Below are 15,359 nucleotides of genomic sequence, written 5' to 3'. Positions count from 1 at the left end.
TTACGCTAAAACATTTTTTTGTACTCATTTTGAATATAGCGAGAGAAACATCACCAAGCATTACAAGAGGATGTAGCCATAATTTGTGGTGAACCTATAATTTCTTATATTCGCACTACATTTATGATTCCGGCATTTGATTCTAATTAAATTTCGCCGATTGAATTTTCATTGTGATTTTCAACCATCAACACCTTTTGATGGAATTTCACAAAAATGCAATAATATATATAAATTGTATTAACTAGCATGCCAAAAGTCTAACTTGATCAATCAAATATCAGCAAAATAATGAGGCGACAAACAACGAAAAATGATTTTCATCAGTAGTCACCGTTGTTGATGCGAGAGAAGAGGTGGAGCCTACACGTCATCAGGTGAGTCACACCTGCATTAGTGTATCACCGGATAAATACCAATGCTCCACAAATAATACTACATAATGATATCCCTATAATAAGGAGATAATTACTGTCAAGCCAAATTAGTCACGAGGAAGAGCTGCGCATGATATGTTTCAGTTTCTGATAGATGTCCGACAAGTCAATACTAGACCTTTCATGCTCAACTTCTCAAACAATTGTATAAATTTTAGAATTAATACCAAAGAAGACTCATAAAAGGTTAAAATGAATATTTCCTTAAGTACATTACTGAAATACTAATGTATTCTTAAGCAGAACATTGGGCAAAATTTGCCAATAATGTAAATGATAAACAATTAATATATATATATATATATATATATATATATATATATATATATATATATATCGCACTTGGGGCTGAATGGTGTGAATCAGACTGAAATTGACTTTAGTTGAAGATATGCTCACAATAGTAAGTCCTTGCTCAACCAATATTTGAAGAACCGTTGATAGGGGAAAGTGCACACTCATGATCTCAATCTCTATTCCATTTCCACCCAAACAAGGCCTAACTGCCACGGAGTAGTTTAGCAGCCAATGATTCTCAGAGCAGCTTCCACTTGAATTTCTGATCAGCTCGTCTCTCTTGCTCTTCAGCTCTTTGATCCTGCTCTCCAGATGGATTATGTAATTAACAACCACGTGCATGTGATCTGAGGCCGAAACGTGTTCTCTGTGTAACACGAAATCCTAAATATTCATCCACACCTGATAAAAGACACAAAGCCCTAATATAAAAATAAAAGAGGGTTATATTGAGAGTTTAAGAACCTTGATCATTAATTTCTAGAGGTAGGAGAGATCTGAGTGAATTACTTATTAGGAAGGTCAAGTGTTGTCTTCTTTATCGTTCATTGTCTCTGAGCATGATTTTTCTCTCACGATCATCATTATCACCATGGTGAGTATTGTCTTCAGTTCTATCACTACTTTTGTTGTTAATCGCTGATTTTTTTTTCCCATTTTATTCATGGGATATTGATGATTATTCTTGATCCACAAGTGTCTCTGGTGTTTGACCCAATAATTGGTCAATAAAATCTTCTTGGTGGGGATCGGAGGAGATTTTGGTTACCAGCTCATATCGCTTTATTTACTTTAGAAGGAAACATCGTAACAAGAGTACAAGACTAGTTTTTTGTTTTTGTTTTTTTGAAATAATTGAAACAAGACTAGTGATAATTATATAAGATTCTCAGAATATCAAAAGCTTATGAAACCTTATTTATATTTTGTATGCCTCTCTCACCTTTCTCTTTTATATATCTTAAGGAGAAGCTAACAAAGAACATAGACACCCCTTTGTTGGATGGTGTCGTGTGTTATGCAAGGATATTTGAGAAATGTGTCACATTAAAATAATGTATTTGTTACATACCACAATATTTTACTGGGTTGCTAATTGTCATTTCACACGCGCCTTCAAGTTTAAAATTGAGCTATATTTGAAAAAAAAAAATATTGAACTATATCCGCGTTTTTCTTTTCTCACTAAAATCCTTTATTGATTGCTAGAAGACAAGTTAGGAGAGGACATGGAAAATTCGTATTGAATACAGCATCAAATAATGTTACTTGTAAAAGTAATGCAGTAAGCTGTGCATTCATTGTTTGATATGAACAATATTTATGTCTAATGTTACTTGACATATATAAATATAACATCACTTTTGCTCATGTATATAGTTTAAAGAGTATTCTAGTGTTTTAAATCAAAGCATAAAAAAGAAAGACCGAGCTCTTATGTATCTTATGGTGACTTAATGCTTGCTAGTATATAATTAAGTTCCCTTGTGAATAGCATTGCTCTTATATATAATAATACTTTGATGGTAATACTTGTACACAATATATATACGATAATTCACATGTGAGTCACTCAAAACTATTAACTATATTCTTTAATATTCTGGTTGGGCTATCCTTAAATTTGTTGAATGCAATACTCACTCCAATACTCCATTCTTAAAAGGACCAGTGGCGATAAATCATAATAACTTATGACTAAGATGGGACCTAATAAAATTATGTTCGATTTGGCTATACTTTCCTTGATATTTTAGAGTTAAATATTAACCGGGATGTCAGATCATGATACTTTCCTTCATTATTAAGAAGCTAATATATATTATCGTACATTTAGATATTATATATATATATATATATATATATATATATATATGTACTAAACAAACTTTAAATCAACGATATTCTAATTATTATATTGCCGATGCACATGTCTGTATTAATCATTGACTCATAAAAAAATTAATTAGAAGTTTCTATATTTGATGAAAGTTGAGAAATTAAAGAATGGTTATCACAAGATTTGGTCACAGCAATAATCTTGGGCAGAGAAGCAGCAACATCAACAGATCGGTGCCACGGATAATATTATTCGCTTGATTTATATAATGAACTCATTGATTGGGGAAAAAAAATGCATGTTGTTATATGTGTGTTTAGATTAAAGTTGTATAATGACACAAAATTGGCTTAGCTGTTTCAAATCTTTTCTTTCTATGATGATCGAGTGCTATATTGCCTTATAATATACACAGTGGTTAGAATATTGTGAAGGAACTAGGAAGTGTACGAAAATCTGATAATCAAGCAATGGACTTTAGGTAGTGCACTTTATTTGGAATTGTTTTAATATTAGTGCTCTTCTATCTATAAGAAACTATTATACTATTAATGATAAAGCAAATATGAATCGAGATTGTATAATATATAATATATTAGACAAAAAAATTTAAAAAATTACAGTCAGTGATAAATAATTTTGGTAAGTTGAATATATTTTTATCCAAATTTTTTTGAATTTAACTATGTTATTTAAGATTTGAAAACAGTTAACGTGTAAAGATAAGATTTTCAGGAGCATATTTACGTCCTCGTTCCAATCAGTATGTCAGCTTGTTTTATTTGTCTAGTAGTTTCTAGAAGATCGCTTGCAAGATCAATCAAGTCTCTTGTTGCAATTTCTAGGGGTATTCTTTTATCTCGGTTTATGCTCATGGGCTTATGCGACTAGTAATAGAAACCAAAGGTTCCAAAAAATAATTATATATGCGTCGTGTTTGTTTTGATTAGCTTTTTTTTATAGATTAATTCCACACATGCACGTAGTCAACTCTCTTTAAAAGTTACATCAACATCTTCTGCAATGAAGATTAAAATAACTGCACTCGATTACTCTTGATGTGGCCTGAGACAAATTCTCGAGTGTTCATTCCTTCGCACACGTATCTGATGAAGTTGGCCCTGAGAAGGTGACTCACGAGAACTACGTGTATTGATGTTATTAGATTTAGGTTCAAATGTTTATTTGTATAAATAATAAACTTTGTAACTAAACTCTGTCTTATCACTAATATGTTATTAGAGATCTAAGTGTTTCAAATTATATGTGATTAATTTATATTACTAATAATTCCAAAGATTTTTGCTTTCTAAGTAAAATCTTGATTATCAGATTTACGATGATTTTTTTTATTTTGCGAAAATTATGAGAAAAACCACATACTGATTTTGAAATTTTCATTTGTAATAGACTGGGATGGGTCGAAACAAGAGAGCCATCTTCCATACTTGAAGACTTTTAAAGTATTTGGTATTTGATAAAGTTTCTGAACTAACTTGTGTGGGTGCCTAATAATTCCCAAACAAAATTAATGCATACGAAACAATTTCATGAAGTATTGGTAGTGCAATAATTTTCTCCTTTAAAGGAAAAAGAACAAACATATCTCGACACCTTCTATTATGGCACACATTCTATTATTCTCCATGACAACAAATTTCACACGTAATATATACATATACTTTCTTATAAAATAAAATAAAATAAAAAAGTAGCTAAGAATCAACATATAATTGCATATCTGAACACACCCAAAATCCATTATTTATCCAAACGATTTCAGATTATATATATCAGGCACAGAGGGAAAAAAAAGTCATGACATAAAGATACAAGCTTGTACAGGTTTCAATCCTAGTTAATACGTGATTCAAAATATGCACATAATTTAAAGACATAAGTTTCCATACAACAAAAGGTCCTGCTTCTACGTTGAACCATGAACAAAGAAAAACCAATATAACGCGTTGACCGTTAATATATATGTACACCAGTCTAGATGTATAATCCAGAGGCAAAGCGTAATCATATTTTAGTAGCGCAGAGACAAAAGAAGGAGAAATATGTTTAACCGAGATAAAAGGAAAATAAGTAACCACACCCCGGTCACTCCTCATAAATGTAAGATAAAAGGAAAGTATACAATTTCTGAGTATATACAGGAAAAAAAAAATCATTGTTGATCAAATCAAAGTTCAAACACACACATGTGCTCGTATATTATGTAAGATGTGTGTGTAGGCCTATGTGTGTGCATGCTATGCTAGCATGCATGACACGTAGTACATCTACAGTTATAGCTTGAGGTTGTAAAAAAAATTATACTAATGACATCGTGACAACACTTTGAAATTCATGTGAATATCATTCCGTGTTGTGGTTACTACTTTGAAAGTCATGGGCATTTCTTATGAGACGTTAACTCATATGTCATTAGAAGTAGTGATGACCATGATTCATGACAGAAGTTTACTCCAACTTCGAGTACTATACAGCTTGATTTTGCAAACGATATATATATATATATATATATATATATATAGAGAGAGAGAGAGAGAGAGAGAGAGAGAGAGAGAGAGAGAGAGACCATGTATAACTCATGTATAAATTTAACCCTTTCATATAAGATCAAGATAGATATACACACACTCAAACAATTAAGTGAATGCGCGCGCACACACACACACTAAAAAAACTAAAACATTGTTATGTATAACAGGAATGATAATAACATGTATAGGTTTGACTAAATTGGAATTTAAATTCTCTAGTAAAAGAAAATGAGAGAGAAAATTTTGTGTACCACAAGTATGAAACTAGCAATACTAATTCACTTCCTTGATGAGATCCTTTCATCTAAAATTCGTTTGAGTTCGGAAAAATCGATGCATATTTCTTGAGGAACCTGTCAAATTAATAGACAAAATAGTAAATTATATATATATATATATATATACATATATATATATATATGCGCCTATATATGTGTACTTGTGTGTACCTCAGCTTGAATGGTGTGCAAAAAACCCTCATCGGACACTTTGGTTGTGACACAGCTGACTAAATCGAGCTCTTTTCCGAGCAGAAACCTAAGAACTCTTGATAAAGGCAAACCATGTCCATCAGACCTACAACCATTCAGGAGGATTTCAACGCCGACCGAGCAACCGTGGACCGCTAAACACGAGCTCACACTAAAATCGCTTGAACTAAGACTCGAATCAGACTCTTTCATTAGGTTATCTCGTTTGGCCCTAAGCTCCGAGACTGTGATCTTCAACCGGTTGACGTAATTCACCGCACAGTCCATGTGATCTGACATCGAACGCTTTCCCTGACAAAATCCAAACCACTTATTCCTAAGACAAATCCAATTACTTTAGGGTGTTAATAATCAATTGGACCCCAAACACGAAGGTATTTAAATTTCGTGGATATAATGTAAAAATTCTAGCTAAACTTTAGTGTATATATATATATATATATACCTTGATGTATTCAAGGGGAATTAGGGATCTGAGGTCTGCGTGAAGGGAAGCCATTTCTTGTCTTCTTTGCCTTTCGATTTCTCGGTGCTTAGTCTTCTTCTTATTAGTCTCGTCGTCCATGTTAGTCGCCAATAATTGTGTCCGTACCCACAAATAATTGGTGGCGGGAATCGTTGAGTAGTGTTCAGAAATATTAGCACGAGTGGGTTTTGATGAGATCTTGTGGGATTGTGTTTTGTTGGTGGGAAGTAGAAGAAAAGACATGGCAGAAAATTTCGCCGCTCCTGAACATTATTCTATGTTTTTTTTTTTTTTTTTTTTTTTTTTGGGTGGGAATGGGTTGTTAAACCCAATAATATAAGCTCTCGTCAACCTTAATTTTCCATTAGGGTTATGAAAGCAAATAAGGTGGAGATGAGTTTGTTGGGAAGGGGAGATCTTGGCATCTTGCATATGCCATAGATTTCAATTTTCGAGAAAATTTGTCATTTGATTTCCTAATAAACGACCTGTTTCTATATTTGTTATTTGTTTTTTAATAAAATTTTATTTGTTTATGTTTTAAACAAGTGGCTCGTATAATAAAAGTTTTCAGAGGCGGGACCCACAGAACCCCAGCCACTCCAACTCTTTTCATTTTTGCGTTTAACTCTTTTGATTATTTTTGTTACATAATTAATTACTACTTTATATTGTTTTATCTATTTATTCTTATAGACCTTTTTATGTAATGATAAAAATTAATATTTTCATTAGCTCAATGGTTATGAATCAACAGAATTTTGAATAAAAAATAATTTTAATATTTTAAAAAATTAAAATTTTGACCCCAATAATGCTTTTTTTTTTTTTATACTTCACCCTCTAATCTTAATTTATGGCTCTATCCCTTGACAATTTTTACGGGGGAATGCAAATAAGGACATTTACCAGCCCAATCCCCTTGAAAAATAAAAGATCTAATTTTTTTTAAGTAATAATAAAACCCACATATGCTATTAGTTTTTTTTTTTTTTTTCTCCCTACCAACATATTATAAGTATTTATGAAAATTTAAAAGGAAGTCTCTCTCTCTCTCTCTCTCTCTCTCTCTCTCTCTCTCTCTCTCTCTCTCTCTCTCTCTCTCTCTCAATTATTCTAAAATTATGTATCTCTATATTCGAAAAAATTCTTCTAAGCCATTTTTTTACCTTAAATTTCTTACGTTCGCGTGGTTTCTCGTTCGTCGTGCTTTACCATTCTGAAGTAAATTAGTTAGCTTTAGAAGTTTAAAAAATTGACAATAATTGTTAAGGGATTTTAATATAGTTTTCTGAGGCTAGTAATTGTAGCTAGAGAAATGTTATTTCAAAAAATTATGTATCACTTGATTGAAATTCGTTTGAAATCAAGCTGAACTCGTGATGAATTTTTATGCGAGCTTAATAACAATGAGAAGATTGAGTAATGAAGAATCTTTAGTTAAATGAAATGATATCAAGATACTTTATGACCTGGCTAATATTTTAATTGAGCTAATTAAAATAGTCAACCGTGCGTTCCCATATAAATATATAGATATTAATAATATAAGGTATGGCTACATAGTAATACAGCTTCAATTCTAACTTGGGAATATTTTTCTAATTTGTTTCATTTATTACTTGTACTACTATATAATAATGGTAGCTGAATTTGAAATTAAACATATATATTTAAAAAATATTTTATTCCTATTTATATATCCGATTAATTGAAATTAAATGTTTAATAACTTTCTATTTATTATTGTATTAGTGTAAATGTAATATTGTAAAAACTAAAAAAAAAAAAAAAAAAAAAAAAGCGCTAGAGTTAAATTAAATGTTTGACATAAACCCTCTGAAAAAATGTTTTACACAAATTTCCATGCAGGACTAGATAGGCGATGAAGTTGGTATAATATGAGTTGTTGATACCAAGAGCATGAGTAACGTAAAATAAATGAAGCATATATGAGCTAATCAACCTTTCGGAAGCCGTAATCTTGTAATTAATATACATTTAATTTAACTTTTTGGTTTTATTTAATTTTATCATATTTAATTATTAGATATTATTAGGTACTGTAGTTGGTACTAAGATCAGCATCTACAGAGCATTAAGACACCAGCAGTATCAACAGGAGATCTTCTTATGAATAGTTTATCAACAAATGGAGTCCATAATCCATTACGAATAATGTTAGCGCATTACAGGATATAACTGATTATTTTATTACGCAGCTTAGCTGCTCCGATATCTTTTCATGACAAAAAGAAAACAAAAACAGGTGATACATATCCCTATTATAGATATCTTTGGACTTCAAAGCTGTTGGATATATATTTTAAATTTTTATAAGCAAAATATTTGAAGATTATCTTTCGGATCCAAGGCTGTCTGCGATTTTGGATGCATATGGACCTCAACTCGACCCACATATACAGTTGTGCTAATCTTCTCTAGTTCTCTCATCTCATGCATTTTCCCATGGTATTTTTTTTAAAAATTATTGTAAATAAACTCTTAGATAGTTTTTCCGAAATTAATGTAGTGAACTTTGGTTTAAAAAAAAAAGGTTCATGTGATGATCCCTTTCTTTATAAGTCGGTTTTGTTGGCGAGAGGTATATATGCTCGCCATATTTGTTAATAATAGGCAGAAATAAATAAAAAAGACAAATTGCAATAATACTATTTAAATAAATAATAGACGTAAATTAATATAATAATATAGACCACGAAATAATTGATATAAAATAAAACTTGGATTAAACTAAAAAGGGTATAGAAAGAAGGAAATGAAGAACTCTGAGGGTCTTTTGACGATTTTCTTGCAGCGTTATTACTATATTATCGGGTGTTGAAAAATATGTACAACTGCTTCTTAAGATACAACGATGTACAAAATGAACAAAACATCACCATTAAACTCCAATGAACTTAAACATATGCCAGAAGTTAACATCACTGAGAGAGAATTGAGAGGAAAGTATAATAGGATTTTCTCATGCGAAAAGCTCATGCTCCAGTCTCATGATGACAACTTAATGCCATAAAAACGTGTTGATGGCTTTTGAAAAGTACCCATTCAGCCTAGTAACCAACTCATAGAGCATAATTACAACCTATTAAATGCTTTGAACATTTTAAGGGATTTAACATAATGAAGGAAAATTAATATCCCAAAATATTGCACCACAGTAAGTCCAACCCACCCGACGGATGGACGATAACGGCGCGCTGCATGTTCGTGTGGTGGATTTGGACTTGTTTGCCCTATGCCCTCTACAAAATAGAGTTATTCTTTGGTGACCCAAATTCTTAGTCGAGAAAATGCTAGATAACACTACCACTCTTAGTCAACATTAAAGTTCATTAGAGTCGTGTTCCAAACAACTAGCAAAGTCAATGTGAAAATTTAGAGTATTATATTAATAAATATTTTATGATTTAGACAACGTCTTAAATTTCATGTCTTTAAATTCATTATATGTAGAAGTGTAGACATTACAAACTACATAATTATTCTAAGTGAGACTTTTACATGTACACGTACATTTGTTCACAACACATCTATTTTCCTTTAGAATTTTTGATGTTTTTCAATACACTTTGAGCACTAATTTTTCATTCATTTTAACTCCAATGTTTGCAAATGCAATGAGAAGTAAGAATCCGTTAAAACATTTCAGTTTCGATAAGTGGACTTAAAAAAAATAGAAATTGTAACTATCTGTTTCATATTTCTGAATTTAAATATTTGATGGTTAGCCTTAAACATATTTTTTGAGAAATATGGATTTCTGAGAACTAAGTTCTTTTCATTTAATTATAAAACTTTGTTTCAATGAAATTCTAACACCTAAATAACTCAAATATTTAGAACTTTACATAACGTGTTTATAATTTCAAAGTTGTTCTTGAACAACATCTTACTCTAACTATCCAAAATTTCAACTTTTAACAATTTATGGCCGGATAATAGTTTTCCTTTTATAAAAATAAAATTATTTAATTTCTTGGCATATATAATATATATATATATATATATATATATATATATATATATATATATATATATATGTGTGTGTGTGTGTGTGTGTGTATGTATATTTTAATTAAATTTTTTAAGTGATAGATTCTATCATTGGTTCAAAAGTATTAGTTTAAGGATTATTAGGCTAAACAAGCTTAAATATTGACTTGAAAATTAATGGGTAGAATGCCTACACGTACCGACACCAACCTCCTCCATATATCGAGAGTAAAGGCCTCAAATCGTAAAAATTTCAACACTATAATCCAATGGTAGCACATCATGTGCAAAGTTCTGAGCGACACTGATGAAAACACATTTTAAATAGGGCAACTCCATTAAAAACACATTAAACCATGAAAGATTATTATTTTAACTTAAGAAAAATAAAAATAAAAATAAAAAAGGTCCACGATAAAAGATACATTCTACACCGCTAGCCACGATCGCGGCTATAAAATCAATCAATCAATAGACCCAAGTCCCTCCAATTTTTTTTCACTTTTTGTTTGTTTTACTTTTTTATTAGCCCTCTTCCTCTTAATTTTTTTATTTGGATATTAATACCTTGTTAATGTTATTTTCTAGATCAACACTCAAGAGTGCACGTGACAATGCAAATGGTGGACCCGAGATGTCACGTACGTGCACTAGAGTGTTTTTCGTCTCTCCGTTGAGCTCGAGAGGCCGTATGAAAGAGCGGACCCAATATGCCACAACTTCAAAAGAGTTTTAGGAAAGTCAAGAAAACGACGGGTTGGTGATATTGTAACGTTGTTTCCACGTCGGGCTTGAAAGGGCCGTGACTTTGAAAAAGCGGATCTGATATGCCACAACTTCTAAAGAGCCTTAGGATATCTATAAGAACAAGGACAGTGGTTGTCGGTCATAATCTTCTCTTCACTGGTAACTCATTTTACGATCTTGATCTTCTCTTCACTAGAAAGTCAGTTTTTCGGTCTTGATCTTCTCTACACCGAAAATTCGATTTTCCGGTCTCCGTCACCTGAGATAAACAAGAAAGTAAGCTAAGAAGCTGCAGATCATAGATTTCTCCCGACACGCGCTCCGACGCTCATCTCGATTCTAGATTGTAGAGCGAGGATTTGATGAATGAAAGAGAGTAATTTGTATATTTTCTCTACGTTTTTCAGTTTGAGAGCTATTTTAGAGTTTGAGAGAAAGAATGAAAGTTTAGAGAGGTTTGAAAGTTGAGAGATTTCTGACATTTGAAACTCACATCCCTTATGATTTGTGTGAGTGAGGTATGCAAAGGATATTGATCTCGAAAGCATGGCGCATGGAGCTTGGCACAAAGCGCGTGAAGCATAGTGCATGGCGAGTGAAGCATGGTGCATAACGCATGGCGCGTGCCATCATAAAATGGTGTGCACGGATGCTTACGGGCCATCGATTTTGGTCAAGAAGATCCTCAGCCCGTTTGACTGAATTATGCTTTTGTCTTATGATGTCATTTTATAATTGAATTACTGTTTTAGCGATTGAGGAGTCATTTTTCTCATAATAAAAATGACAGCATAACACCCCTTATTATATTTATGGTTTTATCCCCGGTCGCACAACTAAATCATTAATATTTGTTATAGTGGCAAGCCAGCTTTTTCCTATAATTAATACTTATTAAACTTTAGCATTGAAGATTCTTTTACATTTTATTTTATGGGGTTTGAACTCTTTCCCTCTCCCTGTGAATAAAAGTTCATCTCAAATACAGACATAAGGTCTCATCGCCATACAAAACAATTGGGGTAAGGGATCTTTTGAAACAAGTAAAACCATAGAAATTGTTTGGGTTTTTGAAAAAGAAAATGGGAAAGTGATCTCATAGATAAGTGAGCATCAAGATTTAGGTCAACTTCTAATGGGACAAGTGTTTGATTTTGATTAACGAGAGACGGGCCCAACTGTTTCACAATTTTTGTAATTAATTAAATAATTAGATCCTAATCTTATCATTTTGTTGAATAACAACGTTACGAAACAAGAATTTTTAGCTTAATTATCAAAATACCCCACCCCTCCAAATGAAGAAAAAGATTAGAGTAACCCTGATACCAATTTGTTATAAAAATTTAGCGATATAAGCCACATAAACATATAAGCATTTGCGTTTTAACCAACGTTTTGTAAATTTTTCGTAAATAGCCAAAAACTATTGTAAATATTTCGTAAATAGTCATATTTACTAGAAATTTACTCTGCATTTTCTATTATTTTGATAGCGTAAATAGATTTACGTGGTTATTTACAAAAAATTAACGAAACGTTGGATATTTCAAAATTTCTAACGTTTCATATGGCTAGATAGCCACTGTACCCTAAAAAATAATAAGAATTTTGTAAAAAAAAAAAAAAAAAAAAAAAAAAAAAGAAGAAAGCTTTTCGTTTAACAATTTAACTTTGACGAGGTCAACAGTTGAGAAGTGAGGGTCACCTTTCCCGGCTTCTTATATTTCATTGAAAATATGTCTATTTGTATTATTGTCCTCTCGATCATATCTTTGAGAGATTTGGTTCTTGTCGCCAATAATAAAAGAAATATTGTTATAATTTCACAAGCCTATATTTTATTGGTAGAAAATGAAACATTCTAAGGACCAACTTCTTTTTCAAAAAAAAAAAAAAGAAGGACCAACTTCAAATTTTGAAGTACTTAACTAAGGGGAGTTAGTATCCTTTATTTTCTCTAATTTAATGAGGATTTACGATGGACTATAAATTCAAGGATTCTCAAAATCTAGTTTCATTAAAATTAATTGGGATGGAAGTACTACTAAACTATTAAAGGTGTTGCATGGAATCTGCACCAACCTTTGTTAAGTAGTTTGGCAGAATGTGTATCGTATAATTTGCGGATGCGGTGATTGTTGGTCGGTCTATAACTCTATATGCATGTAATACGACACACATAAAATTGATGACATAATATAGCTTTTTTTTTTTTTTGGAATAAAGATGACATAATATAGCGTAATTGTCACATTTTTTTAGGCTTATCTATACCAATTGTCACTGAGCTTTACTGATTGGTCTTAGTTTTTCTTTTTACGAGCACAAATTATTTTTGAAATTTGAAAATTTTAACATATGTGGCAGTTGCAAAATTTTATAACTTTAATTTGTCAACTTTTAGTAATACCAAGTTGTGACATATTTGGGCTTGGTTAAATCAATATAAAGAAAATTAAATACGAAATTAAATCAATATAATGATAATTAGATTACAAAGTAAAAAAAAAAAGAGAAAGAAATATTGAGGAAATATAATTCATTTGTAATTTATTTTAACAATCTCCCTAATTATTTATACTACAAAATTTTAAATATATATATATATATTTTGTATTTGATAAAATAATTATTGATATTGCTGCGAAATCAAAGCCATATAATTAGAAAATTCACAGTACGTTACAATCAGCTGCGTCGTCCATGACTTAGAAAAAGTATTCTATATTATGCTCTTGGTATAGTTAGGCTGGCTATCATTTCCTACATCCAGTTACACTGATCATCATCGCATAGATAGAGCCTATGTATGTGCATATATATATATATATATATATATATATATATATATATATATATATATATATTTTACATATTTCATAGGTAGCGATAGTCCAACTCATAAAGCATGGACTTGTTATAACATAAATAAACCTTTGATTTTGATTCTATGTGGTGGCCGGTTTTTCCTGCAATATATCGTACTTTCTCCGACCAAAGATCTTCTAAATGAACAGTATCACGGATATATATTTTATAATAAGTCCGGAATCTGAAGATATGCTAGAAGGAGAATATCTTCACTAAATATATAGTATGCTTAGAAATTAAACAAATTACTTTGGCCTCTTATTTGAACTTTTAGCTGTACTATTATAAATGTTTGGTCCTGTCACTTTTTTAAAGTAACAAAATAAACAAATCCTAGCAACAAAGCATTTTCCAATATCCATATCTTCGAATAATCGATTTTATTTTAGTTTAAACAAACTGTTCCTTTGGCGACTAGGGTCATTGTTTTGTTCGTTGACCAGAAGTCAAGTCGAGCTACCATATCGTGCTCCGTTCCGATTCCACGATAAAAACGCAAAATAAGGCGTGTAAAGTCGAACTTCAAAAAAGTTAAAAGGTAAAATACTGAAATTCAACACGTGCAGAAATTGAATATAGTATTACTTTAATGTAGTGGGTAAAAAATAACCAGGAAAATGATCATATTATCGAGGCTACAATAACTTTGAGTACCTTTTTCAAAAACCAAAAAGAAAACGCGTCACTGTAATATTTGGTTTGAAAATGGCATTTAAAAGACGGAGGGTGGTTTCCAATTAGGTTGGCATTCTAGCATAACATGCACATTTAATTTAATTTTTTATCTGGAAATGTATGTGACCGACCATGCAGCTAATAATTGGTAGTCACTGTGTACTTACATGCTTAAAATGTCACAAGAATTATAGTAAAGGAAGGTAAAAACATATTTGTAATTAAGAAAACGAGAATTCGTGGTTGATCCCTTTACTTACATAGAATTAAGCAGAAAAGTCAAATATACATTCGTTTATATCGTCTAAAACTACTTACAACGCCTTGATGAGGATTACTCTCATGACCTCTCGAACTCATCATATTGGGAAGGAAAAAAAAATGTACAAGTAGTCAATTTTGTTATAAAATTTCTGTCGATTGACATCAAGTTATGGATCGTCGTTTGACAATGCAAAATAAAAAAATAAAAAATAAAAAAATAGATACCCAAGGCCCAAAGTATAAGTGTAAAATAGTCTTATGAAATACTTATAATATAGTTTGGATTATTAAGTTATATAGCCACATGGATATAGTGGATTGAGATATAGTTCACCTTTGATTAATTTATTATAAATAGTCAAGTAAACTTATTAACAGATTAATAAAAGTCTTATTTAACACAACCAAATATATATTTTAGGTAGTTAATAGGCTGCCACGTATGCAAGTTGGTTATTTACAAATTATTTACCAAAGGTTGGCTAATTTACAATTCTTATAGCTTAGATGGCTTACGTAGCCAATTTTTTGATATAGTTTATATAATGATTAAAATTTCTACGATTACAAAATACTAGTCAAATTCCATTAGAAAATGGATTATAAAACGTCAAGAAAAAAAAAAATTCTAAATGTGTGAAACTATAAAATAATATTTTTAATCCCCAATTGTCAATCAGGCTCTCCAAAATATTTACA

General features: G+C 31.0%; 1 protein-coding gene and 1 pseudogene across 1 annotated transcript; both read right to left on the bottom strand.

Moving 5' to 3' along the window:
• Positions 1-650: 650 nt before the first annotated feature.
• On the bottom strand, positions 651-1,837 carry LOC149380024 (transcription factor bHLH118-like; annotated as a pseudogene).
• A 3,334-nt stretch (positions 1,838-5,171) lies between these two features.
• Positions 5,172-6,530, bottom strand: LOC149380023 (transcription factor bHLH118-like). Its single transcript, XM_089603498.1, has 3 exons — positions 6,063-6,530; positions 5,576-5,908; positions 5,172-5,479 (listed from the first exon to the last, which is right to left on the bottom strand). Exons 1-3 carry the CDS (start codon positions 6,324-6,326, stop codon positions 5,405-5,407), a joined length of 672 nt encoding a protein of 223 aa, XP_089459624.1. The 5' UTR covers positions 6,327-6,530; the 3' UTR covers positions 5,172-5,404.
• Positions 6,531-15,359: the final 8,829 nt, after the last annotated feature.

Source organism: Urtica dioica, chromosome 12, assembly GCF_054948205.1.
Source record: "Urtica dioica subsp. dioica isolate 48M chromosome 12, U.dioica_male_clone48M_v1_H2, whole genome shotgun sequence".
Taxonomy (NCBI): domain Eukaryota; kingdom Viridiplantae; phylum Streptophyta; class Magnoliopsida; order Rosales; family Urticaceae; genus Urtica; species Urtica dioica.
Note: the sequence above shows the minus strand (reverse complement) of the source record. Positions and strands in the feature narration are given on the sequence as shown.

Bases quoted from the DNA above. Each gene is read 5' to 3' on its own strand.
- LOC149380023 (XM_089603498.1), bottom strand. From the start codon at position 6,326: ATGTCTTTTCTTCTACTTCCCACCAACAAAACACAATCCCACAAGATC. The intron at 5,909-6,062 runs GTATATATATAT...GGATTTTGTCAG, and splicing joins TTCCCCTTGAATACATCAAG to GGAAAGCGTTCGATGTCAGA. The intron at 5,480-5,575 runs GTACACACAAGT...TTAATTTGACAG, and splicing joins TGCACACCATTCAAGCTGAG to GTTCCTCAAGAAATATGCAT.